Here is a 26,897-nt window from a genome sequence, read left to right as displayed (position 1 = left end):
ATAATCTGGTGTGCCTTTAAAGTTTAAAAAATACAGTATGGTATTTTCCGGACTATGAGTCGCTCTTACTGTAGTTTTGATTACATGTGCCTTATAGTTCAGTGCGCCTTATACATGATAAATATATGACCAAAAGCTATTTTTTGGATGTGTGCCTTATAATCTGGTGTGCCTTTAAAGTTTAAAAAATACAGTACTGTATTTTCCGAACAATGAGTCGCTCTTACTGTAGTTTTGAATACATGTGCCTTATAGTTCAGTGCGCCTTATACATAGAATAGAATATACCTTTATTATCATTGTTAAAAAATGAGATGAAAATATTGTTTTAACAAAATTAGACGCAGCGCTCCATTTGCACATATAGCCTGTGTAAGATAAAAGATAAAAAAAACAAAAAGGAAAAGTAATAAGATAAAATGATCAAATGATAAAAAAGAATTTGGATATATACGTGCACAAAGTGTGGGCATGTAAAAGCAGAAGATCTTTACATTACATCAATGTAGGCCTAGAGCGCCTTCTTGCGGTTCAAAGTGAAAATAACATGTGAAATAATATACAGGTAATGTGTTAATAATTTCACAAATACGTCACCAAGCTATAAAAAAACGGCGACTTATAGTCGGTACTCGAGTTAAATATGAGAAGCGTCCTGTCTCATGTAACTTTGGAAGACCCCCCCTTTAAAAAGTGGTTTTAGGTACTCTAGGGTTCCTGCGGGTCCTTAAAGTCTTAAAAGTCATTGCATTAATTACTGTAAATATTTGGCATTACATCCAATTTTCGAAAGTATTAAAAATGTGAGCACATTAATGAGATTTGTATTGTATATGATCACATTTATCATGTCTTTTTTAGCAAATCACCGATTTGCTTCCCTGGCAGTATAACAACCGAAATAATGGAACTATCAAAACGGTGATGTGCAGGATTCCCGCGAATCCTTAAAAAGGCATTCAATTCGCTATTCTAAAAATGAGCCCTTCATCAGCATTAAAATGTCTTGAATCCAATATTCGAAATTCTTAGAAATGAGAACCCATTATTGATATTTACATTTGTTTGAAACTGCGTCTGAAATAACGTCTGCCCGAGGCGTGCATCTTTTACGTCGGGGGTACAATTTACAAAACGTCTCCGCCTGGGTGGCTGATAACTTTTCCAAGAAAGAAAAATGATAAAATCTTTCGTTTTTTTGTTTTTGTTTTTGTTTTTCAAATCAAACGTTAACTTTATTCTGATTTCGAAATCTTCGATCGATTTGTTTGGCAATTTGCATACTCGGTAGCCGATCAGAAGCCCGCATCGAATAACTTTGTGCTTCCGGACTTTCCCGAGCGTTATAAGGTAGATAGATAGATAGATACTTTGCATATGATTGATTTGCATATCATTTTCCAAAGTAGACGCACAGAGAAGACGAGAAAAATAGAGAAGTGGTTAGGAATCAAGCCAAAACCTCAGTCCCGGAAGAACGTATCAAAAGAAGCGAACAAAATTGATGACGCTACAAAACGTAAACGTACATTAAAAGCACCGTGGAAAGAGGAGTTCACGTGGCTTGTAGCAGACGACGCAACGCAAACATTGCACGAACGAAGATGAGGAAATACAGGTACATACCGATGGCAGATGGAAAACAGCCATGTCATATCCATGCAATGAATGTTATCAGTAAATTTACAATAAACCTAATTTTAAAGTGTTGTTCTGTTATATATTCTGTTTATCAATCCTTAACACTTTGCAACGATGTTTTTTTTTTTTTGCGATGAGTCGTCTTATTGAGTTTCAAGTTGTGAAAAATGGGGCAGGCGACTTTTCAGAGTTGTCTGCCCTGGTGTCCTGTAACTTTTTGTCACGAGTTTCAGACACTGTTTGAACTAAAAATATTGAATGCATCACAATAAAAATGAATGCGTATTTTTTTGGCCCGTTTTGACTGAGGATCCATGATATACTGTAAACATCCTTTTTATTGTTTTCCATATCCGAAACTTGAGTTTTTCAAATGGAATGTTTTCAACCGGACCAAAATCTGATTCAAATATATAAACATTTTCTTTTAAATGGCTTCTAATTCATATGGTGTTTTCTGTTTTGTTTCAAAAACATTTGTGGACTTCAATTTGATTTCAGATTCAGATCAGATTCAGATCTACTTTATTGTCATTCTAGTACACGTGTATACAGAACGAAATGTCGATTCATCTGACCCGCACAGTTTCCTTGAATGTACAGATATAAATAAAATGTTGTATTGAGTTGGAGTATTGAAGTACTAATAATATACTAAATAATTATGGCTATGTATAGTATTTTACAGTAGTGCAAAGAGTGCAAGAGGAGCAGCTAACCAGATGTGCAAAATGGGCAGTCAGGTAAACAAGTCAGGTAAACAGTAACAATAACACTGTAGTACGATAGTGCAGAGGAGAACAGATGTGCAAGGAGTGGCTAGCTATAAGAACTGCCAGTAGTGCAAAAAAGTCAAACAAAACCAACAGATGTACAGATTAGCAGCAGTTTAGACTTACTATGTGTTTGATTGACCATTTAACAGTCGTTTCAAAATGGTATTAAAAACTTGCCTTAACCTGTAGGAACCCCGTACTCACAACTTTGTGTCCCTGTATCACAAGAGACTACCTTCGCACTGGTGTCCACGTACAGACATTTTTTTTTTTTGCTTTTGTTTGTTTTCCCCCGACATGCCGATAAGTCGAGTGGAAAAATGTGTCCGTTGCCGCTTCCTTCCCGGCAGAGACGAGACGTTCCGCTCCATCGGCCTTGGCTTTATCCCTTTGCGCAAAAACAAAAAACATAGTCGAGCAGACTGACGAGAACACACTCTCGGACGAAGCAGCAAGAGCGATTCAAAAAGCTTCGGTCCGGTTTAATAAGTGGCTAGTGTTGTTTATCAATAATGAGGCTAGTTTTTTTTATTGGCATGAGTAGGTGTCGTGCCAACTTTTGCACCTTCGCCAACAGCCCTATTCAGTCTAGACCAGGAGACTCAAAGTCAATTGAGTCAGGGGCCGCTGAAGCCAGTGTCCAAGAGTCATTGGGCCAAATGGGCTTTTCTGCAAAACCAGCGCTGCTAAAAAGATTCCGCCGTTCTTAAAGGGACAGTGTTTTATATCCGTCCACTCGATGTTGCCATGCGTAGTGCAGCCAAGGTAGACTACATACTACGGAAACTGAAAATAAGCAAAAGGCAACATTTTACTTTCAATTTTTACCCAGCCTTTTTCAAAGAAAGACAAAAAGAAGGGGAAAAGGGTTTTAAAAGGAAAAAAATAGGTAGGAAAAAATAAGAAAAAGAGATAAAAAAGGAAAACTGTAATACAAAGAAAATTAAGACAAAAGAAAGCAAAAAAGGAAAATGGAGTAAAAGAAAGAAGGAAAGAAAATAAAGAGAAAAAAAGACAAATGAATTGTGATTCCGCAATTTATAACTTGTGTGTCTGCACTGTCTGTGTCGTACTATTTACTCAAGTCAATTTATGCCCTGCGATTGGCTGGCAACCAGTTCAGGGTGTCCCCTGCCCACTGCCCGATGATTGCTGGGATGGGCTCCAGCACCCCCGCGACCCTACTGAGGATAAGTCAAGTCATTTTTATTTGTGACGCCCTAAATCATGAAGAGTCTCAAAGGGCTTCACAGATTATTACACTATGTTACACAGACTATTTTTCAGAATATTATTATAAATTGCCCTGCTCTGGAGCCGACGAAAAGAGTAGGTTATTCATATGCTATAGAGTAGAAGTGAGTTTTAAGCTTAGATTTAAACATTTCCACTGAGGTTGCAGATCAGATCTCAGGGGGAAGAGCATTCCACAGCACCGGTGCCCGGATGGAGAACACTCTCGAACCAGTGGAACACTTCTTTGCTCTTGGGACCACCAGAAGACCGGCACTCTCAGATCGTAGGCTTCGGACCGGGACGTAGGGGCAAATCAGATCTAAAAGATAAGAGGGAGCAAGTCCATGTATGATTTTGTACAATACTAAGAGAACCTTGAAATCACATCTATGGCTAACTGGGAGCCAATGCAGGTTAGCCAAAATCGGTGTGATGTGATCGTACTTTTTTGTCCTAGTTAAAAGCCTCGCTGCGGCATTTTGTACCAGCTGAAGTGACCCGATTCTAGACTTCGGGAGACCAGAGAGTAGTGCATTACAGTCATCGAGACGGGAGGTAACAAATGCATGAATTATAATTTCCGCATCAGACTGAGACAGTATTGAACGGATTTTAGCAATGTTACGAAGATGGAAGAAAGCGGTTCTAGTCATTTTCTTGACATGCATTTCTAAGGATAGATCAGGGTCAAATATGACACCTAAATTTTTAACTGAGTCACTCTGTGTGATGTGACATTTGTCAATGTTCACAGCAGTTTTTGAGAATAAGTCACGGCATTTAGATGGACCAATGACTAACATTTCGGTCTTTTCAGAGTTAAGACGCAAGAAATTGAGTGACATCCACTCTTTTATCTCAATGAGGCAGGCCTCCAAATTTCCACAGTTTAGTGTGGGAGATTCCTCCAACGGAAGATATAGTTGAGTGTCGTCTGCGTAGCAGTGGAAGCTGATATTGTACTTGCGAATAATATCACCTAATGGAAGCATGTAAATGCTGAAAAGAAGGGGGCCAAGCACTGAACCCTGCGGAACACCGCAGGTAACATTAAAGGGCTCAGATGTCATTTCACCATATTTAACACATTATAAAAGGTTGCAAGGCAGACCATTCGTCGAAAATGAAGTTATGTGAAGTATTTTACTATACTACCTTATAAACAGATAATTAGTATATAAAAAGAATTAAAATAATACTTCAAATAAAAAAGAATGGTGTGCTTTATTTGTTTTTTATGTTTTACAGTGCAATCTTAAACCACTTTGTTAAACAAATTAAGTTATTAAATGTACTGTGCTACCTCATGAGCAGATAGCTAGTATATTAAAAAGTATATACTGCCACCTACTGATATGGATAATTATTACAGTTCCTCGTCTGAAGATAGCAAAAATACTGAATAATGGCCTGATTTTTTGGAAAGATAAAGTTGGGCAAATTCCAGCAGCACACTAGACAAGGTCTCACGGCACTCTAGTGTGCCCCGGCACACTGGTTGAAAACCACTGCTTTACACCAACCAGACTGAACGGATGCACAAGATATAAAATAATAAAAATGTCAAAGTTCTTAGCGCGCTGGAGATACAGTATAGTATGTTTACACACGAACTGGGAAGAGGAAGGCGGATTTCTTCTTCGGGGTGGATGCCGGGTGAGCTCTCACAGCGCCACACACCAGTAGAGGCGGAAAGGAGTACTACAGTACCGTCCTGTACTCGGAAAAAGGTGCACACAATACAAAATCTAACTTATAGAAATCTCCGGATATTTTTCGACGCCCCCGAAAAAAAATGTTCGTACCTACCGTTTTGCGTAAGTGGGGGAGCGTCTGTATTGTATTTTTCACGCCATAAAGGCGCACGCCCAAAAAATAGTCTTTTGGCATATATTTTTCTTGTATAAACACACTGGACTATAAGCCTCATGGAATTCAAACTACAGTAAAAGCTAGGGTTGCATAAAATTAAAAAAAAAAAAAAAGTTCTAAGGTCTTGGGAATCTCCTGTGTGGGTTCAAATCCAGCTACCGGACTTCCTGTGCGGAGTTTGTATGTTCTCCCCGTGCTTGCGTGGGTTTCCTCCCACATTCCAAAGACATGCATTTCAGGTGGATTGGCCGGTCCAAATTGTCCCTAGGAGTGAATGAGCGAGCGAGTCGTCTGTCCCTGTTTGTCCTGCGATTGGCTGGCAACCAATTGAGGGTGTCCCCTGCCCACTGCCCGATGATTGCTGGGATGGGCTCCAGCACCCCCGCGACCCTACTGAGGATAAGCGGTGCAGCCAGCTGATGAGATGAGACATTTAAATCCATAAATCAGTTCATAGAACATAAATTACCATCATGCCATTTGTTTTTCCCAGTGAAATTAATTTGAGCAATTAACAGGTATCATGTTAACCACATGATGGTACACTCTATATGTTTCTCAAAGGCGGAACAGTTACCGTCTGCAGTATCATACCGTGGCTACGGTTGGTCTCACTGTAGTTTGAATTCTATGTGGATTCTTTATGATGCAATGCTGAAGATAAAGTATTTTACCAGCAATTGATTGCTCCTATTAGCCAATAGCGTCAGTCCAAATAACGGCGCCCTCCCTCTGCCTGCAGCTGTACGTGCAGGCCCGGCTGGTGGCCAAGTGGGCCCGACTTCTGCGACCCACCGTGCAGTTTTTCCTGGTGGCCTTCGCCGTCTACGTGGGCTACACGCGCGTTTCGGATTACAAGCACCATTGGAGCGACGTGCTGGTGGGGCTGCTGCAGGGGGCGCTAGTGGCTGTGCTCAACGTGAGTAATGCTAGCATACCGTGGACCGCCAACGTGGGGCTCGCAGGCACCCCCTTTAAGAACACCGGAGGAGCTCACCGACCGGTTCTGATCATAGCTCACGGATGATGGGTTATTGTGATATTTTCTTGGGAATTTCATTTCTAACTGCATGATCAGTGTCTTAAATAGATCTTTTTTTTTCAAAATACTATTAGCCAATAATTAATATTTTGAAATCACTCTCATGAGAGATTTATTAGTGATTGACTGAGGCTATTTTCAACCTTCTTCTAATTATTACAACGTGGTACAGTCAGGATGATAGTTTGATGCCCCCGCCTTAGAGAGAAAGTTAAAGGGACAGTGTGTGTTATTTGACCGCTACATGTTGTAGTATTCAGTTGTCAGGGTTGGGTAGGGTTACTTTAACTGGATTACTTTCAATGACTTTTGGATGACTCCAATACCAAATATGCTAATAAAAGACAAAAGAAACTAAATATGAATAAAATGATGACTCACAACACGCAGTAAGCTTTCTCTCCTGGCTTTGATCTCTTTGATCTCCGGCAAAACTAACATAAAATGCGACAGAAACAAAATGAAAATAAATTCAAACAGCTTGCCAACATCATTTTTGCTGTTCCGTGTGTTCCGTTACTCCCCAAGCCTGCACAAAATGGAGTCATTTTATTCATATTTAGTTTCTTTTGTCTTTTATTAGCATATTTGATATTTGAGTAATCCAAAAGTAATTGAAAGTAATCAAGTTAAAGTAACCCTACCCAACTCTGTCAGTTGTGCAACCTGAAATAAGTATTAGAAGTTACAAGTAAGTAAAACATTTTTCTTTTCTTTTTTTTTTTTTGCCCAGCCTTTCGCCAGATTTTTTGGGGGGTATCAAGAGCAGCAAGATGTTGAACAATTATGTCAGCTCCCTGTTGGTGATGCTCATGTTATATAAAATGAGGGCCAATATCTCAGTTTAACAGTATTTTAAAAATGCACATTTTTATGATTATTCATGTAATTGTTCGCATTATTTAAATCAAAATTGTGATTTAAGAGTGACATGTTTACCCCTAAGAGGCACTGAATTATACACACTGTCCCTTTAAGTACAGCCCTAGTATATTATGGATTAATTTATTACTGATTGATGGATTTTCACATGATCTTTTTTTAATCTTTAGATCTTATTTTGTGTAGGGATTCAGAAAAAAAATTATTTGAAAACAGTTTTTTGCTCCAGTATGGCTCTTTCAACATTTTGGGTTGCCGACCCCTGGGCTAGCTTGTTGTTCTGTCTGCAGAGCCTGTTGAAAAAGTACTGGGGCTTTAAATGTGCTACTTGTAATTTAATACTATGAGTTATATTATTATCATTAAAGTACATTAAATTAAAAGTAATTTATTGTTGTTCGGAGGAACTTATTGATGATCTGATTGGAAAATTGTCGAAAAAACAAAACAAAAACTAAGACGTTGCTATAGTTACTCAGTACTTGAGTATTTTCTTACCATGACTCAAGTCAAATCCCACCCTTAAACACAAGATTTCTCAAAGGACTGCACAGAATTACAATGATACCATCCCCTGATCTTAAACCAACATGCGGGCAAGGAAAAACTCAAATCCTCAGCATGAGGGAAAAAAAAAACCTTGAGAAGGGGCCTCACAAGTATTTATTTGGATGTCGTATTATTCTGAAGTAACAGTACTTTTACTTGAGTACCATTTTTCTACCCACCTGTGCACTTCATCCACTGTGCTATGTGCAAAGCACCGATGCTAGATATAAACCAAACGCCATTGCTCCCTATTTTATTTTTGAGACGAAGCAAAGATATTTCATGCTTACTCTGCTCTAAGAGAAGCGATACTGGGCGGGGATCGGCCATATCAGAGTGTGCTTAACAGGGTTACATTTTACATCTAGACCAGGGGTGTCAAACTCATTTTAACTCGGGGGCCACACGATAGAACAAACATTCTGTCGGGGGCAGGACTAGTAGATTAAAGAGAAAGAAAAAGAGATAAAGAAATAAGAGAAAGAGGGAGGGAAAAGGAGAAAGGATGGGACAAAGAAAGAAAAAGAGAGGGAGAGAGCGTGAGAAACAAAAGATAAAAAGTTGTGAGAGAGGGGGGAAAGAAAGGGAGATGAAGAAAGAAATCGAAAGAGAAATAGAAAGACGGAAGGAGAGGAAAGAGAAAAGAAAGCGCAAAGGGTATGAAGAGAGAAAGAGAAAAGGAAAAAAGAAAGTTAGAGCAAAAGAGGTTAAAAGACACAGAGAGAGAAAGAGACAGAGTGGGAGAAAAGGGGTGGAAGAGAGTGAGATAAATACAAGTAGTGTCTTTGTGAGAGGCACCTGGCTTTGGCAACATGAAGTTGACCTATTTCAACCTGCAGCTCGTTTTTCTCCTGCGCTTCTCTGAGTGTTGTCTCGCGGGCCGGATTCAATCCCTTAGCGGGCCTGATCTGGCCCGCGGGCCGCCTGTTCGACACCTGCGATCTAGACGGAAAGAACGTGACCTGATACCTACATGCTCGCTCCCTCAACTGGACCTGAAACTGCTCTTCTCACTTTGTGCAGCTGGAAGTCTTTATTGTTTGGAATGACACTCTGCACCATCTTGTGGCAATTACAGAGTGTTTGGGTTATGGAAGCCCAAGGGGGACAAAATTAAATAAATAAACGACCTTTTAGACTTTATGGAAAATATTTTTTGTTCAATTGAAAAACTATTTCTTTTAAAACGATAAACTAACATTTAAATAACAGGTTTAAAAAATAGTAAATATGTATTTTATAGTTTTTCGAATAAATTGCAACATTACTTAATTGACTGTTATTCATTAAATATAATATATATATATATATATATATATATATAATCAAAATGTTATTTTTTTAACCAAATTTGGCACTCTTGGGCTTCCATAGTGGGTAAAGTTCATCATTTACATGACAAAAGAAAACTTCCCCATGGCCATCAACACCCTAAACAATTGCACAAAACTGTGAAACCCTTTCTTGCGACTTTTGTTTTTTTCCCTTTTATTGCTGTGAAATAATAGATAGATAGATACTGTTAGGAATTAAATATTAAAATATACTGTTTACCAAATTGTTCGAAGTAGTTATCTGACTCCATTAACCAAAAACAATCTGCATTCACCTAACAATGCGCGCTCGTTTCTTGATGGGAAAATATGGACAAGAGACCGGCATTTCCACACGGGGGCAGATTTAATTTCTTAAACAATGTAACTAAGTGAACTCCATCGAATTAGCCGAATTAGTCGCTTGAGTCTCCGACAAGCCTCCTCTATCTTCTTCCTTTCTTCTCTCCACCCACATCTCTCCGTAAATTGGTGTGCTGGCTCCTCCCATGGGCGTGCCAGGAAAGCCCCCTCGCCTCGATGTCTGAAATCGTCAAAACATATCCGAGCGTTTCTTCGTCACCAGGGCCCCTCTGCGTCGAGAAGTGCTGATTATCTTATCAGCCCTTTGTTGTCCCAGTTCCACGCCGTTCCTGTAAACATCATTCTCAACTAGGTTGCATTGACTTCACCCCACAGCTCAGCCAGTGAATATCTTTTGCATTTAAATGTAATTTGTATTTGATCGTACAAAACATATAGTCAAATGTATAAAATCCTTCAATACTTTTTTCATCCCAGTAGGGAAATTTACACTTCCAGCAGTATCCTTTTGTTGTTTATTAACAGATTAACAGGATGGCCTCGGGTGCTTTGTTGTAGTTTAGCAACAGCGGAGTGGATGACGTCACACGCTAGGCCAAAAGTTCGACGTCACACGCTAGGCCAAAAGTTCGACGTCCCTGCGGCAGATGGAAATCTTTGTGCCCAGGGTTACACCACCTCGTGTTCACGTAGATAGCGAGTCCGCCTCCTCTCCGCTTCCCGCAGGCTTTTGTGTCTTTGTCTGCCCTAACAGCGCTAGCTCCACGTTAGCGTCCGGGATGCTAAACGTGAGCCATGTTTCCGTAAAACACAGCAACCCTGTACGCTTTGATGTTTTTCACCAGCGCAGCCGGTTCGTCGGTCTTATTTGGTAGAGAGTTCACATTTCCCATGATTACGGACGGTACCGAAGACTTATAACCCCGCTAGCCGCTTAGCCTTAGCTACGGCTCTGCATCCACTTGCCCTCTCATCTTCAGGGCAAGGAGTTGATTCCTCGAATAAACGCATTTTTGTGCATTCAAAGCCATAAGGATAGGATAAAAAGTAATCCAAAGTGTAGTTGTCAAACGGATGAAAAACCCCGAAGATAGAAGCAGACACTTAAAACAATAAATCACAAAAAGAGCGAAATAACACTGAGCTGCTGGAAAGTCTGCCGCTCGCGGCGGCGCCTATGATGTTTAGGGCTATAGGGATAGGGCGATAGGGGGCGCCCTTCGTTTTGAATGGAAACTGAGACTTTTTATGGGCGTGAAAATACGGTACACTCGAACTTCACGCCTCTGAGCCTTACATCTTACACACACAACTTTTTCCGTATACATTTTGGGACTTCAAAAGACTAAATGAGACAATAATATTAAATCAAGTATTGCGAGTATGCAAAACTGCAAGATCAAAATTGAGGTTACCGTATTTTCCGCACTATAGTGCACACCGGGTTATAAGGCGCACCCCGAAAAAATAGTTTTTGGTCCTATTTTTGACATACATAAGACTCACTGGATTATAAGGCGCTACAATGGGAACGTCAAAAAAACAGTCAGATGATTCAGTCAAACTTATTACCCCCTTAACATTCCCAAAGCTTGCAAAGAAGCAAATACTTGTCGTGGACACGTGCGGATGCGGCGTCCGTACGATGTCACTCAAATGCATCGTTCCAATTATCATGCGGAAGGTTAAAGTCTTGGGATTCAAGAAATGCCAACCACTCCTTAGTTTCTATTTTCTTTTTCGCTCGCAACTTTACTGTGCATATGACAATAAACACTTGTAATTGAGTTTAATTTAAAAATAGGTATCACAGAAACATCGATATCAGTCTGAAACAAGATACTGGGAAAATATAGAGCCGGAGTAGCTCACCGAAGTCGTTGAGTTCAATAATAATGTGCAACCATGGTCCTCTTATATCCGTGAGTGTAGTAAATCCAGGAGAGTAAAATATTTACAAATACAGTACAGAATAGTAAAATACTGTTTACTCTATGCCGTAGTTCTACCTAACATGCTATTCACATTCATCTTTTTCGGCCAATTGCAGGCTTTGTTTTGTCCCTTTAGCCTATGCAAGCCTGTAAATGATAAAAAGGATCCGCCCCCTTTACCTCCGAATAACTTTAGCCAATAGTGATCAATTCAACTGATGATTGACACGTCTTTTTCGGCCAATTGCAGGCTTTGTTTTGCGCCTTTAGCCTATGCGAGCCTGTAAATGATGAAAAGGATCCGCCCCCTTTACCTCCGAATAACTTTAGCCAATAGTGACTGATTCAAATGATGATTGACACATTGGTTAGGAAATGAAACGCCGGTATATAAATCCCAGCATACACCGCGGACGACTTCGCCTTCGGGGGAAAATCTCGTCGGCGGCTGCTTGCCTTAGTTGCAAGACTTTGCGACTTAATATTGATCCACATATAAGGCGCGCTGTATTATAAGGTGCATGGTCAGCTTTTGAAAAAAGTAAAGGCTTTTAGGTGCGCCTTATAGTGCGGAAAATACGGTACTCGTAGGAACAAAAAAAACAAACAATAAATGAGTCATTTCACAGGAATGCGGACCTGAAGGTAAATGCTTTGTAAATGAGAGGCCACCTTTGGCCTCGGCGGCGCTGCATGCGATTCGATTTTCTCTTCGGGGCCCTTCGCTCAAGCACCTCTGCTTTCCCGTGCATGCGTCTTCCCCTCGGGAGTCTTTATACAAACAAACGCAGAGCGACAGGCCTACTTGATCACACTTTATTACCAATAACCACCTCGCGTGATAGAAACCGGTCCCGACTGAATATTTGAAAATGAAAAAAAGGCCACGGGGAAATTATTTGGCAAGACATGGGGAAAAACAATGCAGTCTTTTTTTCCCCCTTTTTGGCTCATTGTTTCCTCTTTGATAGCCCAGATTTGATGTAGCACACAATGTTGTATGTTTTATAAGAATCCAACTCGAGTGCATTGACTAAAAGGAAAGGCTTGCCAAACTAAAATGTTAATATAAGCACAGTGGCTTGCGAAAGTAAATTATGTGACATTTTGCCACATTTCAGACTTCAAACATCAAGATATAAAACGGTAATTTCTTGTGAAGCATCAACAATAAGTGGGACACCATCATGAAGTGGAACACACTTTATTGGATACGTTAAACCTTTTTAACAAATAAAAAACGAAAAAGTGTGAAATGATTCAGCCTCATTGAATTTATACTTTGTAGCGCCAGCTTTTGCTGCGATGACAGCTGCAAGTCACTTGGAGTATGTCTCTATCAGTTTTGCACATTGAGAAACGGATATTTTGGCCCATTCCTCCTTGCAAAACGGCTCAAGCTCAGTGAGGTTGGAATGAAAGCGTTTGTGAACAGCAGTTTTCAGTTCTTTCCACAGATTCTCATTTGGATTGTGGTCTGGACTTTGACTTGGCCATTCTAACACCTTGATATGTTTTTTGGGTGAACATTCCATTGTCGCTTTTGCGTTATGTCTTGTTGGAAAACAAATCTCCGGCCCAGTCTCCATCAGGTTTTCTTCCAGAATGGGCCTGTATTTGGCTTCATCCATCTTCCCATCAATTTTAACCATCGTCCCTGTTCCTGCTGAAGAAAAGCAGGCCCAAACCATAATGCTGCCACCACCATGTTTGACTCTGGGCATGGTGTGTTGAGGGTGATGAGCTGTGCTGCTTTTTTACGCCAAACATAACATCTTGCATTGTTGCCAAAAAGTTTGATTTTGGTCTCATCTGACCAGAGCACCTTCTTCCACATGTTTGGTGTGTCTCCCAGTTGGCTTGTGGCAAACTTTAAACGACATTTTTTTATGGATATCTTGAAGAAATGGCTTCCTTCTTGCTACTCTTCCATAAAGACCAGATTTGTGCAGTATACAACTGATTGTTGTCTGATGGACAGATTCTCCCACCTCAGCTGTAGACCTCTGCAGTTCATCTAGAGTGATCATGGGCCTCTTGGCTGCATCTGTCACTTTTCTCCTTGTATGAGCTAAAGGTTTAGGGGGACGGCCCGAACTTGGTAGATTTGCAGTGGTTTGATACTCCTTCCATTTCAATAATATTGCTTGCAGTGCTCCTTGGGATGTTTAAAGCTTGGGAAATCATTTTGTATCCAAATCCAGCTTTAAACAGTATCTCGGACCTGCCTGGTGTGTTCCTCGTTCTTCATGATGCTCTCTGAGCTTTAACAGACCTCTGAGACCATCACAGTGCAGGTGCATTTACACAGAGACTTGATTACACACAGGAGGATTCCATTTATCATCGTTAGTCATTTAGATCAACATTGAATCATTCAGAGATTCTCACTGAACCTTTGGACTGAGTTTGCTGCACTGAAAGTAAAGGGGCTGAATCGTTTTGCACACCTACTTTTTTGTTTTTTATATGTTAAAAAAGTTTAAAATATCCAATAAAGTGTGCTCCAATTCATGATGGTGTCCCACTTATTGTTGATGCTTCACGAGAAATTAGTTTTATATCTTGATGTTTGAAGTCAGAAATGTGGCAAAAGGTCACATCATTCAACGGGGCCAAATACTTTCGCAAGCCACTGTAAATGGGTTGCATTTATATGGCGCTTTTCAAGTCACTGAAGACCTCCCAAAGCGCTTTACAATGTGCTTCACACTCCATACTGGAAACAGATGTAAGAATAACACGGAGGGATAAACAACAATATGACTAGAAAACAACAAAAGAGTTGTGTATATATATAATGCAAGCTCTGTTGCGCTGTATAAAGTAGTTTTCATGTGTTTTTAATGGTCAAGGGAAGCAAACTTCAATTGATGCAAAAAAAAATTGAACTGAATACACAAAATTACAAGGAAGTTAATGACAACAAGTACATTCAACTACTCTAATCCCTTGTTTATCACACCTAATGGGGACCAGTGTTATCTCAAAAACACAGTGCCAGAAAACATCCAAAAATGATTCACTCGGAAAGAGGGAAATTATAACTTAAGGGGCTGTAGTAAATTCATAATCCCAAAGGTGGGAACCACCAGGAAAAGTATGTGTGTGTCTGTGTGCGGAGTCAAACTTTGGAACAATTTACAAGACGAGATCAAACAATGTCCGACTATTCACTTGTTCAGATTTAAATACAAAAATAGAATACAGAAGTGAAGAAAATTTTGACTTGATACTTAAAACCAAAACGGCAAAAACGATTGCTATTTCATTTTGCTGTTGTTGTCACCCCCCAACCGAGCGTGTGTCTTTGTCGCCCCCTTCAGGTCCGCTTCGTGTCGGACTTTTTCAAGAAGCGTCCCCCCCGTCGCGCCATACCTGAGCAAGCCGATGCCGACGGCCAGGAATCGGAAAGGAAGGCAAGCCTCCAGTTCCTGGATTCGGAACACGGAAACCATTACATCTGCCACCCGGTGTGATCCGGACGCGAGCTGCGCCCCCTGCTGGACATTCAGGCCATATTCAGCTACCACTGATGTCCCGTTTTCCTGAAGGTGCCCAACAATGGAATGAGTCATAGTGGGAAATATGTTCGCAATCTCGTACGGGACACGATATTGCGGTGGACGAGGCCATTTTTAACCGAAACGGTGACAATGTCTGCACCCTCTCATGGATTCTGTTTAAGAGGCAAGGGAGCGACAGCATTTTGAACAAATTTATTCTTTACGACAAAATACAAAGGAAAAAAAACAAACGTTTTGTATACTTGTATGCTTTTTGGAAAACACAAGACAAGAATTAAAAGGCAATTTGTATGTTAGGGGACAAAGGAAATCAAGTTACACGTCAGATTTTGCATAGTTCATTCTGTTTTTAAACAGGGATGGATGATTCCATTGTCAAATTTAAACTCTGGATCAACTTCACTAATGCAAAGCCACCAGTAGATGTCAGCGATGACCCATTTTGATTCAGCATATAGTCACTTTCATGTGGAAAAATCTCGCTTTTTCTCTTTTTTTATACCTTTTTTTGAGTGTTTACTTTATAAATCGAGTCATGGACAAAATTAATTTATATTTTAGAAGCGCCCGGCAAAATAAAACAAAAAAACAGGTCATTCTTTAAAAAAAAAAAAAAGGAAAATCCACAACCTTATTTCTTTTTGTAACCATCGACGAGAATAATAGTCGATTCTGTTTTTCTCATAACTGGTATTGGGCGGAGCAGCGTTTAATACCGTCCCATTGTATCATTTAAACTAAGGAACAACATTAGCAATGCAAAGCGACCAGTAGATGGCAGCGATCACCTGTTTTGAATTAGCATACTGTCCTCTGTCATTCTTTATTTTTTTGCCTTTTGAGAATTTTAACAATGTAAATCGGTTCATGTTATATAAACATTTAAAAGTAAAGATAGAGCGCTCGTCTTGGGATCAAGAGGTCGTAGGTTCGATTCCCAGTTCCTCCGTGTTATATGTCGGAGTGTCCTTGGGCAAGACACTGAATCCCTAATGCCCCCGATAAGCAGGTAGGCGCCTTGCATGGCTGACTCCCTATTGGTGTGTGAGTGTGTGTGTGAACGGGTAAGTGTGAAGCACATTGTAAAGCGCTTTGGGAGGTCTTCATTGACTTGAAAAGCGTTATATAAATGCAGACCATTTACCATTTAATTTGCGACGACTCTAAAAAAGTCATTCTATTAAAAATCTCTGATATTGGGTCATCAACATTCCATAAAGGTATGCAACCTTGATTTGTAGTCTGTTCCGTTGTAAAATATAAACCGGGGAACAACATTAATAATGCAGTGCCACCAGTAGATGGCAGCGATGACTCGTTTTAAATGAACATATTGTACCAGTCTTGCGAAAACAGTTTACAGTGTAAATTGGGTCATTTTCAAAATTGGTTTATTCTACTTAAGAAAACACTTTAACACAATATGCATTGGCTCTTAAACATACTGTGACGTAAATGGCAGTCACTTTAATATAAGTACAGTAAAAGGCTAGTATTTTAAAAACAGGAATAATAATAAAAGACAGATTTTTTACTTCGAAGTTGAAGTTCTTAATCATTTATGTACACAAAGGACTCCTCCATTTCGTGAAACCTGCCTTAAAACCAGAGATTTTGCACGATTTTCCGACGCTTGACGCTCTTTCCCGACACGGAGATTTTCTCGTTTATTTCCTAACGAGATTTCAGTCGTTTGGCGAGTGACAAAAGACTGCAATGTGGATTTGTAAAGCTCTGTGCATATACCACTAGCTTGTAGCTCAATTTTTCTTTTTTTTTTCACTTTTTGTATAGTCGAATGTAAAAAAGACCTTTTATCAAAAAGGAAAAAAAAAATTGTAATTTATTGTATGTTTTGACTTTGCTAGTGCAATCACCCTGCTTGCCACTTTGAGCCACACGTGCTCAATCTTAAGGATGCTGCGAAGGATGTGTGTCTTTAGACATTAATGTAGAAAATATATATATTGTTTGATAATATTTTGTATTCGTGTTTTTTGTAGATGGGCCAAATCGTGCTCGATCGGCCGGATTTTTTTTTTGATCGGCCGAATTCATGATTCATTTTAGGTCGCGCCAGGATATTAATCGAAATAACATTTTACCTTATTTTTTTGTTTTATTTACCGCAATGAAGTGATTCTTTTATGTATTGGGTGGTAAATAAAATAGACAGTCATTGTGCTACTCACATTTTGGCCACCAGGGGGCTGAATAATATTATAGGAGAAGATGGCGAAAAAGTACTTTTTTCTGTATTGTAAAGGTTCTGGAAAAACAAACTGAGGAGGGGTCTTAAACGCCGTTTACCTGGGGGCTGACAGAGCTAGGGTCTATGCCAAATCGCAAAAAAAAAATTTTTATAAAAACATTCCACTGCTCTTAAATATCGTTTTTTTAATTCCCTACACTGAGTAAGATCTAAAAATGAAAATAAAATCAGTAATAAAGTACTCTTTTTTTTTTCTTTTTCTTTTTTTATTCATCGTCTTCCTTCCTTTTCCCTCCCTTTCTTTTCATTTTATCTTTCCCTTTTTCCCTCTTTTCTTCCTTTATTTTTTTCTTCCTTTTTTCCTTCTCTTTTTATCATTTAGATTTTTCCCTTTTTCTTCTCTTTTTGTCTTTCCTTTTTCCCTCTTTTCCTTTTTCTTTCTTTATTTTTCCTCTCTTTCATCTTTCCTTTTTTATGGGTGCTCAAACTATGATCCTTAGGGCCACAATTGACCCCCAGGCCGTGAGTTTGAGACCTTGTCATGGGTATTGACGAATGAATTTGCTATGCACAAAAATACCACAAGTTGGCGCCAGGCTCTATTAAATACATTTTCAGGTCATTTAAAAAATGTCTAGATTAAAGTTGTCTAAATTAAAGTTTTGAAAAGGCCGAAATGTTATATATATATATATTATATATATACAGTATATTCAAGCCCAATTTGATACTAACGAAAATAAAAGGCGATAACAGATCAGTCAAATGCTTAAAGGCACAGTGTGTAGTATTTGACCACGAGATGTCACTGTGTCGTGTAGTGCAACTGAAAACGAGCGTTCCAAAGCAAAAGCAGGAATACAAACTATTGAGGTCTCAAAATAAGAAAAACATCAAGAATTGATATTGAAAATAAATCCATCAGTAATAAATGAACCCATATCAACTAGTGTTGCACCTAAAGTGACAGTGTGTGTTATTTGGTGCCTCCTAGTGGTGAATAAAAGGAATTAAAAATTAAAAATGTCCTGTTCTTTTTCCTAATATGAACCTCGCCTGGCCTTTGTTTTTGGTTGCACGACAGAATACTACAACATTTAAATAATACACGCTGTCCCTTTAACTTTTTCCAATGGCCCCCGGGTTGATCAGTTTGAGACCCTTGATTTAAATGAATATGTACATTTTTTGATGAATTTTACGACTAGAAGGCTAGAAGGTAAATACAATTATTTTATTTATAGAGGTTTAATTTGTGTCAGCTTCTCAAATGACGATTCCGAAAGGGTTTAAACGACTGACATCGGCCCTTTGCGGGCCCCGGCCCGCATTTTGCCCACCCGCATGTGTTCCGACTGGACAAAATGGCCGCCGCCGCAGAAAAACGGCAGGGCTGACTCGGCATTCGACGACGGGTCGGATGGGGACCCGAAATGTAATTGGGCCGGATGAAGGGACTGGCGAGACCCCGCCCCCCATTGGCCCCTCCCCCCATTGGCCCCTCCCCCTCCGGTGCCCTTCGAACCCTACGTGTTCTCAGCAACTGTTTTTTATTAGCAAGCGCCTTCAACGAGGTGCTACGAGTGTGCCTTATAAATGCGAGCTTTGTGTTGTTTTCGTGTGGAGTTTGTAATAAATGGTCATCTGCATTCAAATGTTTTATTCCTCAATGGTGGGAAGCGGGGGCGGTTTTAGGTTCAGATCAAACTGCGGCTCGCAGGTTGCACGTGGCCCAGCAAAAAAAGAACGCTTCGAATATAATGACAATATATGTCGTAGTAAAAGTAGTACTACTCATAAAAGCAATGTTTTACTACCAATAAATGACTACAAAACTATCAAATTCAGGACTTAAAAACAGGGACCTAATACATTTTGTCTACATTCTGATCATAAAAAATAATATAGAAACACTACAAAAGTACAACTATAGTAATACTATGATTAAAAAAAATATACTATCACAGAAATACTACAACAGGAATACTACAAAAATACAACTACAGTAATGTGAAAAAAAAAATACTACAAAGATTCTAGGATGGAAATACTTTAAAAATACTTCTACAGAAATCTTAAAACAAAACAGTAGTCAGACTTTAATACACAATACTGCAACATAGATACTCCAACATAAATACTACAAAAATACTATTACAGAAGTATTATGACTGAAATACAACTACCGGTACAATAACACTGTATTACAAACATATTACAGATACTACAAAAATGATACTATTAAAAAATAAGGTACTGTAGAAATACTACAAGATACAATAACCCTAGAAAAAGACAACAAAAGCCACAAAAATATAACTAGAAAAATACTTCAGAAAAATACAACTGCAGAAATACTACAACAATAAAACTACAATAATACTACAAAAATTCTTCTCGAGTAATACTACAAAAGTTTGAATATGACCACTATCCCTCACAGGCTGTCGGGCAGGTTACCCTAGATGTGAAAAATGCCTAAAAGCTGATTTAGCACTTTTGGTTTTGTTGACCCAGCATTTTCCCACAAAAACATTCCGCTCTCCCAGGACAGAGCAACGTTGAAAATCAACACCATCTTTCACGGGCAGGTAGGTTACCGTGGATGTGAAAACCACCATAAAAAACATGGCATTTTAGGTTTTGCTGACTCAGCAGCTTTCCAAAAAAGACATTCGACTCTCCCATACCAAGTTAGGTCCTGTGCTCCTTGTGATCACTATTTTTCACATGCAAACAGGTAGATCGCTCTAGAGGTGAAAATGCCACCAGAAAAAATGGACTCATCATTTTTCCCCAGAAAGACATTCCACTCTTCCAGAGAAGAACGTTCAATTTCAACAATGTCTTGCAGACAGGTAAAAGGGTTGATTACTTTTACTAGAGGAAAATCTGGCCACCTCTGGTTTGAGGTTGTTTTTAAATAATAGGTCTGACGTTTTTGTAAGTTGATAATCTATTTTTTCTTGCTGACTTTTTTCACATGACTTACAATACAGCCCTGCTCCAGTTTTAAATGTTTTATACACAATACAGTATGACATTGCAATGGTAAAAGTCTTACTTTTTGTCTAATAATATTAAAATGTATAATGTATCATATGCAATGCGCTTATTTTACGAAGTTCTGGTTCGAATGCTATTAACATGTTTCCTAGAGATCAAAGACGCTTCTGAAATTGATTCTAGTGACCTCCTTAAACTACTACAGTATACCCTCCCTTACTCAAGGTTCACTTTTCACGGTTTTGCTACCTAAATGGTTTGCAGTCATGCATTATGTTCTGTATTCTGATTGGCTAAAGTCAGTGTCTGAAACTCGTGACATAAAGTTAGTGGACACCAAAAAAAGTTGCCTGCCCAGCCATGAAGTCGCCTGCCCCATTTTTAGCAAACTTGAAACCCAATAAGACGACTCCTTGCAAAAAAAGTATTAAGGATTGATAATCAGAATATATAACAACACTTTAAAATTAAGTTTATTATAAATCTACTTATAACATTCATTGCATGTATATATCATCAGTATGTACCCGTATTGACTCATCTTCATTCATGCAATGTTTGCGTTGCGTCGTCTGCTACAAGCCACGTGAACTCCTCTTTCCACGATGCTTTTAATGTACGTTTACGTTTCGGAGCGTCATCCATTTTGTTAGCTTCTTTTGAATCTTTCTTCTGGGGCTGAGGTTTTGGCTTGATTTCTAACGACTTCTCCATTTTTCTTGTGTTCTCTGTGCGTCTACTTTGGAAAATGATATGCAAATGCACGACCTTATAAAGCACGGGAAAGTCCGGAAGAATGAAGAATATTAGTATTACTGCAGTAATAGTGTTGTATTTCTGTAACACGACTGTATTGTATTTTGTAGTATTTTTGTAGTATTACTGTAGTATTACCTCAGTTTCATTTTTGAAGAGTTTTTGTCATATTAATGTTGTTTCTTTTCTGTAGTATTTCTGTAGCATTACTGTATTGTATTTTGTGGTATTTTTGTAATATTACTGGAGTATTTTGTCGTACTACTGTCGTTTCATTTTTTAGAAAAAAGAGAAGGAAAGAGTGAGAAAGCAAAAGAGAAGGAAAAATGAGAGAGAGAAAAGGGAAAGAAAGCGAGACAGAAAAGAAGAGAGAAAACGGGAAAAAAAAAAAACAGAAAATGAAACGGAAAAAAAACAGAAAAAAAATAAGTCAGTGCAGCACTTTGAGACTCTGTGATTATCAGCGTCACAAATAAACAAGACTTGACTCTTCTTCTTTCCAATCTAAGACTCATTGTTCCCTGTACCCACTTGAAACTTCCGTTTTGGCACCCTATTGTCTTCCAGTCTGCACTTAAATTTGATTCCGAGTGCCCTGAATTAGATAGATAGATAGATAGATAGATAGATACTTTATTCATCCCCGAAGGGAAATTCACTTAGACTTGGATTGTAGAGGACCTCAGAGAGGGAGAGAAAGAATGCCAGACGACGTACGAAAAGGAAGAGTCGAGTTAAAGTGAAGGCCTTTAAAACCTTTCCGAATATTGTATATCTCTTCGTGTCGAACCGCAGTTTAAAGTGCAAGGCCCCTGTTCTAAGTGCAATACCCCCAGTTTTTGAGCGCAATATCCCGGCGACGTACAGTTTTTACTTTAAGTGCAATTGACTTAATTATAAAACAGACAGGGTTGGGTAGGGTTACTTGAACTGGATTACTTTCAATGACTTTTGGATGACTCAAATACCAAATATGCTAATAAAAGACAAAATAAACTAAATATGAATAAAATGATGACTCACAACACGTGGTAGGCTTTCTCTCCTGGCTTTGATCTCTTTGATCTCTTTGAGCCTGCACAAAATTTAGTAATTTTATTCATATTTAGTTTATTTTGTCTTTTATTAGCATTTTTGGTATTGGAGTCATCCAAAAGTCATTGGAAGTAATCCAATTAAAGTAACCCTACCCAACCCTGAAAACAGATGCAGAGAAAGTATCTCATTTGCAGAAAAGTGATTGACTTTATTTTCTATCGTTTGTTTATTTACACTTAACCTCATTTCCATAACTTTTTGAAAAATAAATCTTTTTCAGTTGTCACGTTGACTGCTACAGATTTAAATGCAATATACCGGTTGTATAACTTTTGAAGCAGAATTCATGTCAGTTTATAGCAGCCCATTATGACAAAGTCTGTGTATTGTTTGTTAATGCTACATTCATTGCAACCTGGTCATGCTTAGTACTTTATTTTTTATTCTACATTATATTATACTTATTGTTTTATATTTTATATTTAGTTTCATTGTTTGTTAATGCAACATCCATTGCAGCCTAGTCATCCTGGAAGGGGGATGAGCTCATCTGCGGTCCCTTCTCAAGGTTTCTTCATTTTCCTCATGTTGAGGTTTTTGAGTTTTCCCATGCCCTCATGTAGGTTTTAGATCAGGGGATGGTGTAATAATTGGTCTGTGGTTTGCAATAAGCTGTGGTCTGTGCAGCCCTTTGAGACTCCTTGTGATTAGGGGCTATACAAATACACATGACTTGACATGTTTTTGAGTTTTTCCTTGCCCTCTTGAAGGTTTTAGATCAGGGAATGGAGTAATAATACTCTATAGTCTGTGGTCTGTGCAGTCCTTTGAGACTCTTTGATACCACTTGTGAGGTCCCTTCTCAAGGTTTCTCTTTTTCCTCACGCTGAGGTTTTGAGTTGTTCCTTGCCTGCATGTTGGTTTAAGATCAGGTCATTGTGTCATTGTAATCATGTGCAGTCCTTTGAGACATTTTTGTGATTAAAGGCTATATAAATAAATTTGACTTGACTTTGTGATTAAGGGCGTCACAAATAAACTTGACGTGACAATATCTTGTGCATCCATTCAATATGGTTGGTTTAAAGTGTAAAGAAGAGGTGAGACGGTTTTTTTTAATGAAAGTGGATTAAGAAAGCTTGATGCGGTTGAGAAAATGGTTGGATCGTTTTTTTCGGCCACTCTTACACAAAGGATGAAGTCGCCTAAACTCTTGAAGCTTATCTTCCAAAAGTAAGTTAAACTTCTCTTAATTTATCTTCATAGAGCATATTAGTTCAGGGGATGGTGTCCTAATAGTCTATAGTCTGTGTAGCCCTTTGAGATTCCTTGTGATAAGGGCATCACAAATAAACCGGACACAAAAATATCGTAGATAGTGCTATTTTGTGCTGTTTTCTAAGTACAGTGGAACCTGGGTTCTCGACCATAATCCGTTCCAGAACCCTGTTCGAGAACCGATTTGTTCGATCACCGAAATCATTTTAAAAATAATGTAAATCGTTTTAATCCGTTCCAACACCATGAATGTTTACCATGAATGTTTAACGTAAACATGAAGCTAACCCAGGCTAATCGTACGTTCGCGTTATCGTAATCTTTCGTACGAAAGATTACGCTAACATGAACGTGTAAAAATAATCAGGTCGTTTACAAGTCATTTAGCACCACAAGTGGCTAGCGCTTCATTCGAAAGGGGGCTCCATTACAACACCCTGAATTTTGGGCTCAGTTCCAACACCCTGTATGTTTACCTGAATGTTCAACGTAATCATAGAGCTAACCCAGGCTAATCGTACGTTCGCGTTATCGTAATCTTCCGTACGAAAGATTACGCTAACGCGAACGTGTAAAAAAAAACAAAGAAAAGAATTCTGAATAGGATTTCTTACCTTTGTGGTAGTCAGCAGAAGGCGCATGCTATATTCCCTAGCAAGATCGGAAACTCGCACACCTCTTTCATATTTAGCTATTATGTCTTTCTTAAAGGCAATAGTTGTACGGACAACTTTTCTTTTTTCACCTGTCCTGTTTGCACCGACCTTCTTCGGAGGCATAGTTAGGGGCTAAAACACTCCGTTCACCGATATTAAAAGCGAAAGCAAAAAGAGGCAAGCGTGCATGTGATAACAGTTGGTCACGAGGGGTGGGGGCGATCTACACGATCTACACCCGTACGCCGCTCAGCATCGCACCCTAGCGTACGCACTCACGCATTACCGGCATTCAAACTCCGAATTTTTGATCGAACAGCGAAGCAAGAATTTTTCGAAATTTTTGGTCGAACACCGATTTGTTCGAACTGAGAGGCGTTCGAAAACCGAGGTTCCACTGTATGTGCTAGCAGCAAGATAGCGACTTTATTTTAGTCATCAATTCCAACCTGGATCCTCTTCAAAAGTGCCCCTAGTGCAACTTTTGGGCTTTTTGCCCTAATATGTGAATAACTCCACTGTTTGTAATTCTTGCAGAGTCAGATGTACTTGTAACGATCAGGGAGGGGCCACTTGTGTACTTACACTGTGTAAATGCGTCTGGTGTGCACACCCGGTGAGCGATCCGGTGTCTTCTAAAAAGGCCAAAATGAGTCAGACTTCTTCATGCGGCTGCTTCGACATCTGGCAAGTCTTCAAGGAGAAAGGTAATCAACCTGGAACCGCAAACCACACCAAAAAATGTTGACCAGAAGAGAATAAAGGAAGCGTACTTTGAAAGGTAAACGAGATTTTCGACTTTCTTTTATGACTAAGGGTTATGATTACTTTTAATTACTAATGACAGTAGACCCCCCTGGGTACGGCGACCCCGCCTTATGAAGTTTTCATGTTACGGTGTGGATTAAGATGTTTTTCGGGCCCTTTTCTATGGTATTTTAAAAAGTGGAAAGTTAAATTTTTTATCTATTGAGTATGTGTAAGTTCAAAAAGTCTGTACGCTTTCCGCCTTTATCTCACTTTAATCAGGCCTGTTTGGGGCAGAACAAACCCCCCAAAAGACAAAAAAAGGAAAAGTATTGACGCAAATCATGTGTTACTCTGCCGCCATCTCCTGGCTTAAAATAATATCCGCAGCCTTAAACTTTCAAATACCGCACCTCACCTTTAACTATGACCAGGGTTGGGTAGGGTTACTTTAACTGGATTGCTTTCAATGACTTTTGGATGACTCCAATACCAAATATGCTAATAAAAGACAAAAGAAACTAAATATGAATCAAATGATGACTCACAACACGTGGTAAGCTTTCTCTCCTGGCTTTGATCTCTTTGATATCCGGCAAAACGAACATAAAATGCGACAGAAACAAAATGAAAATAAATCCAAACAGCTTGCCAACATCATTTTTACCGTTCCATGTATTCCGTTACTCCCCAAGCCTGCACAAAATTTAATTTATTCATATTTAGTTTCTTTTGTGTTTTATTACCATATTTGGTATTGGAGTAATCCAAAAGTCATTGAAAGTAATCAAGTTAAAGTAACCCTACCCAACCCTGACTATGACGTCAACAGCAACTGGCAAAATGGCCGCCACTGATGTCAATTATAATTAACTGGCGCAACAAAAAAAGTGATTTATTATTGTAAAATAAAACATGTAACACACAAAAACAAAAAAAGAAGTATATAATACGCCGCGTTATAGTAATCATAAAGAACTGTGCTAGCTGTGTGTGTATGTTGTGAGTTGATGTGGAGCGGCTCAGAAAACACACCTTCTTCAAATATGGCGTTTTTATTCATTCTATCCTTCATTAGAATTCCCTGGACTGTAGTGAAGGTGTGAGCCAAGTTCTAATTTGCTTTTACGGCCATAATTGCGGGGCTATTTTAAAAACCACGCAGCCTTTCGAGACTTGACGCGTGTGTTCATGTTTGTTTGATGATCACGTGACACACTTACCTTCTTTTTCCTCTTTTCCCCCGCTCAAAAGCACACACTTATGCACTTTTATCAATATGTTACTTTTTAAACAAAGTATTAAAAACATAAATCAAACTGCCACTATTTTAAGTGACTCTTGCATAGATGAAACTTTAGTGACGACGTGTGGCGTTTTTGCGCTAGTACAGTTTGCTGCCGCAAAGGAAATGCTGCCGTAAAGTTACATATGTTATTGTAAAACGTCGCAAATAAAACCACAATCAACCGTGTCTCAAGTAAATGCTCTTCTTTTCAACCCTTAATTCAATTAATTTGTTTCATGGGCGTAACCAGGCTGTCTTTAAGCATCCCAAATTCCACCCAAGCACCCCCAAAAATTATAGCATTTTGGAAATTCTCTATTCCCTAATAAAGGACAGGACAGGCTTAAATATAATGTGAAAAACCCAAGATGAAATCTATAAAAAAGTCAAACAAAACACACGTTGGCACAACACCGGTCTGGAAATACCCCACTGCCTTGAAATGATTCCGTCCATTTGATTATTAGCACCGCTCTTGTCCTTCTTTGGCTCGGCCCGTGTCACTTGCGGCATAGCGGCAGAGTCTGTGGGGGCTCCGGTGTATTCCAGTGAGTGGTTTTATGGAAGGACAAGAGTGCCATGATTCAATTTTAAAAAAGGAACATGCAAGTATTAAAAACGCCCTCAAAGCCCAGTGTAACATATTTGCCCACTAGATGGTACTGTTGTCTAATGCAAACACACACACCCAAGAACATGGCAGACAAACATGGCGGCGACCTCGGTAGGGATTCCACTTTGTAAAGTAAATAAAAATGTCCCTACCGATTATTTCTTATAGAAAAATTAACATTTGTATGATAGTTCGTGTATTTTTGTC

The 26,897-nt window shown here is 39.1% G+C and overlaps 1 protein-coding gene and 1 long non-coding RNA gene across 3 annotated transcripts in view; one reads left to right on the top strand and one right to left on the bottom strand.

The window, feature by feature from the left end:
- Positions 1–15,911, top strand: part of plpp2b (phospholipid phosphatase 2b) — a 51,103-nt gene extending 35,192 nt beyond the window's left edge. The window contains exons 5-6 of the mRNA XM_088350176.1: positions 6,268–6,444; positions 14,896–15,911. Of these exons, the coding sequence (XP_088206302.1) occupies positions 6,268–6,444; positions 14,896–15,048 (330 nt within the window). The 3' untranslated portion in view covers positions 15,049–15,911. The remainder of the gene's footprint in view (positions 1–6,267; positions 6,445–14,895) is intronic.
- LOC148355928 (uncharacterized) lies at positions 2,684–26,643 on the bottom strand. Of its 2 annotated transcripts, none has more exons than XR_015852270.1 (3): positions 26,013–26,643; positions 24,628–24,758; positions 2,684–2,805 (listed from the first exon to the last, which is right to left on the bottom strand). It is a non-coding gene; the product is annotated as an uncharacterized LOC148355928 (long non-coding RNA). The 2 variants fall into 2 exon arrangements; XR_015852269.1 differs by lacking the exon at positions 2,684–2,805 and adding an exon at positions 9,730–9,964.
- Between the last annotated feature and the right edge of the window lie 254 nt (positions 26,644–26,897).

Source organism: Urocampus carinirostris, chromosome 12 (assembly GCF_059441175.1).
Source record: "Urocampus carinirostris isolate Australia breed hairy pipefish chromosome 12, RoL_Ucar_1.0, whole genome shotgun sequence".
Classification (NCBI taxonomy): domain Eukaryota; kingdom Metazoa; phylum Chordata; class Actinopteri; order Syngnathiformes; family Syngnathidae; genus Urocampus; species Urocampus carinirostris.
Note: the sequence above shows the minus strand (reverse complement) of the source record. Positions and strands in the feature narration are given on the sequence as shown.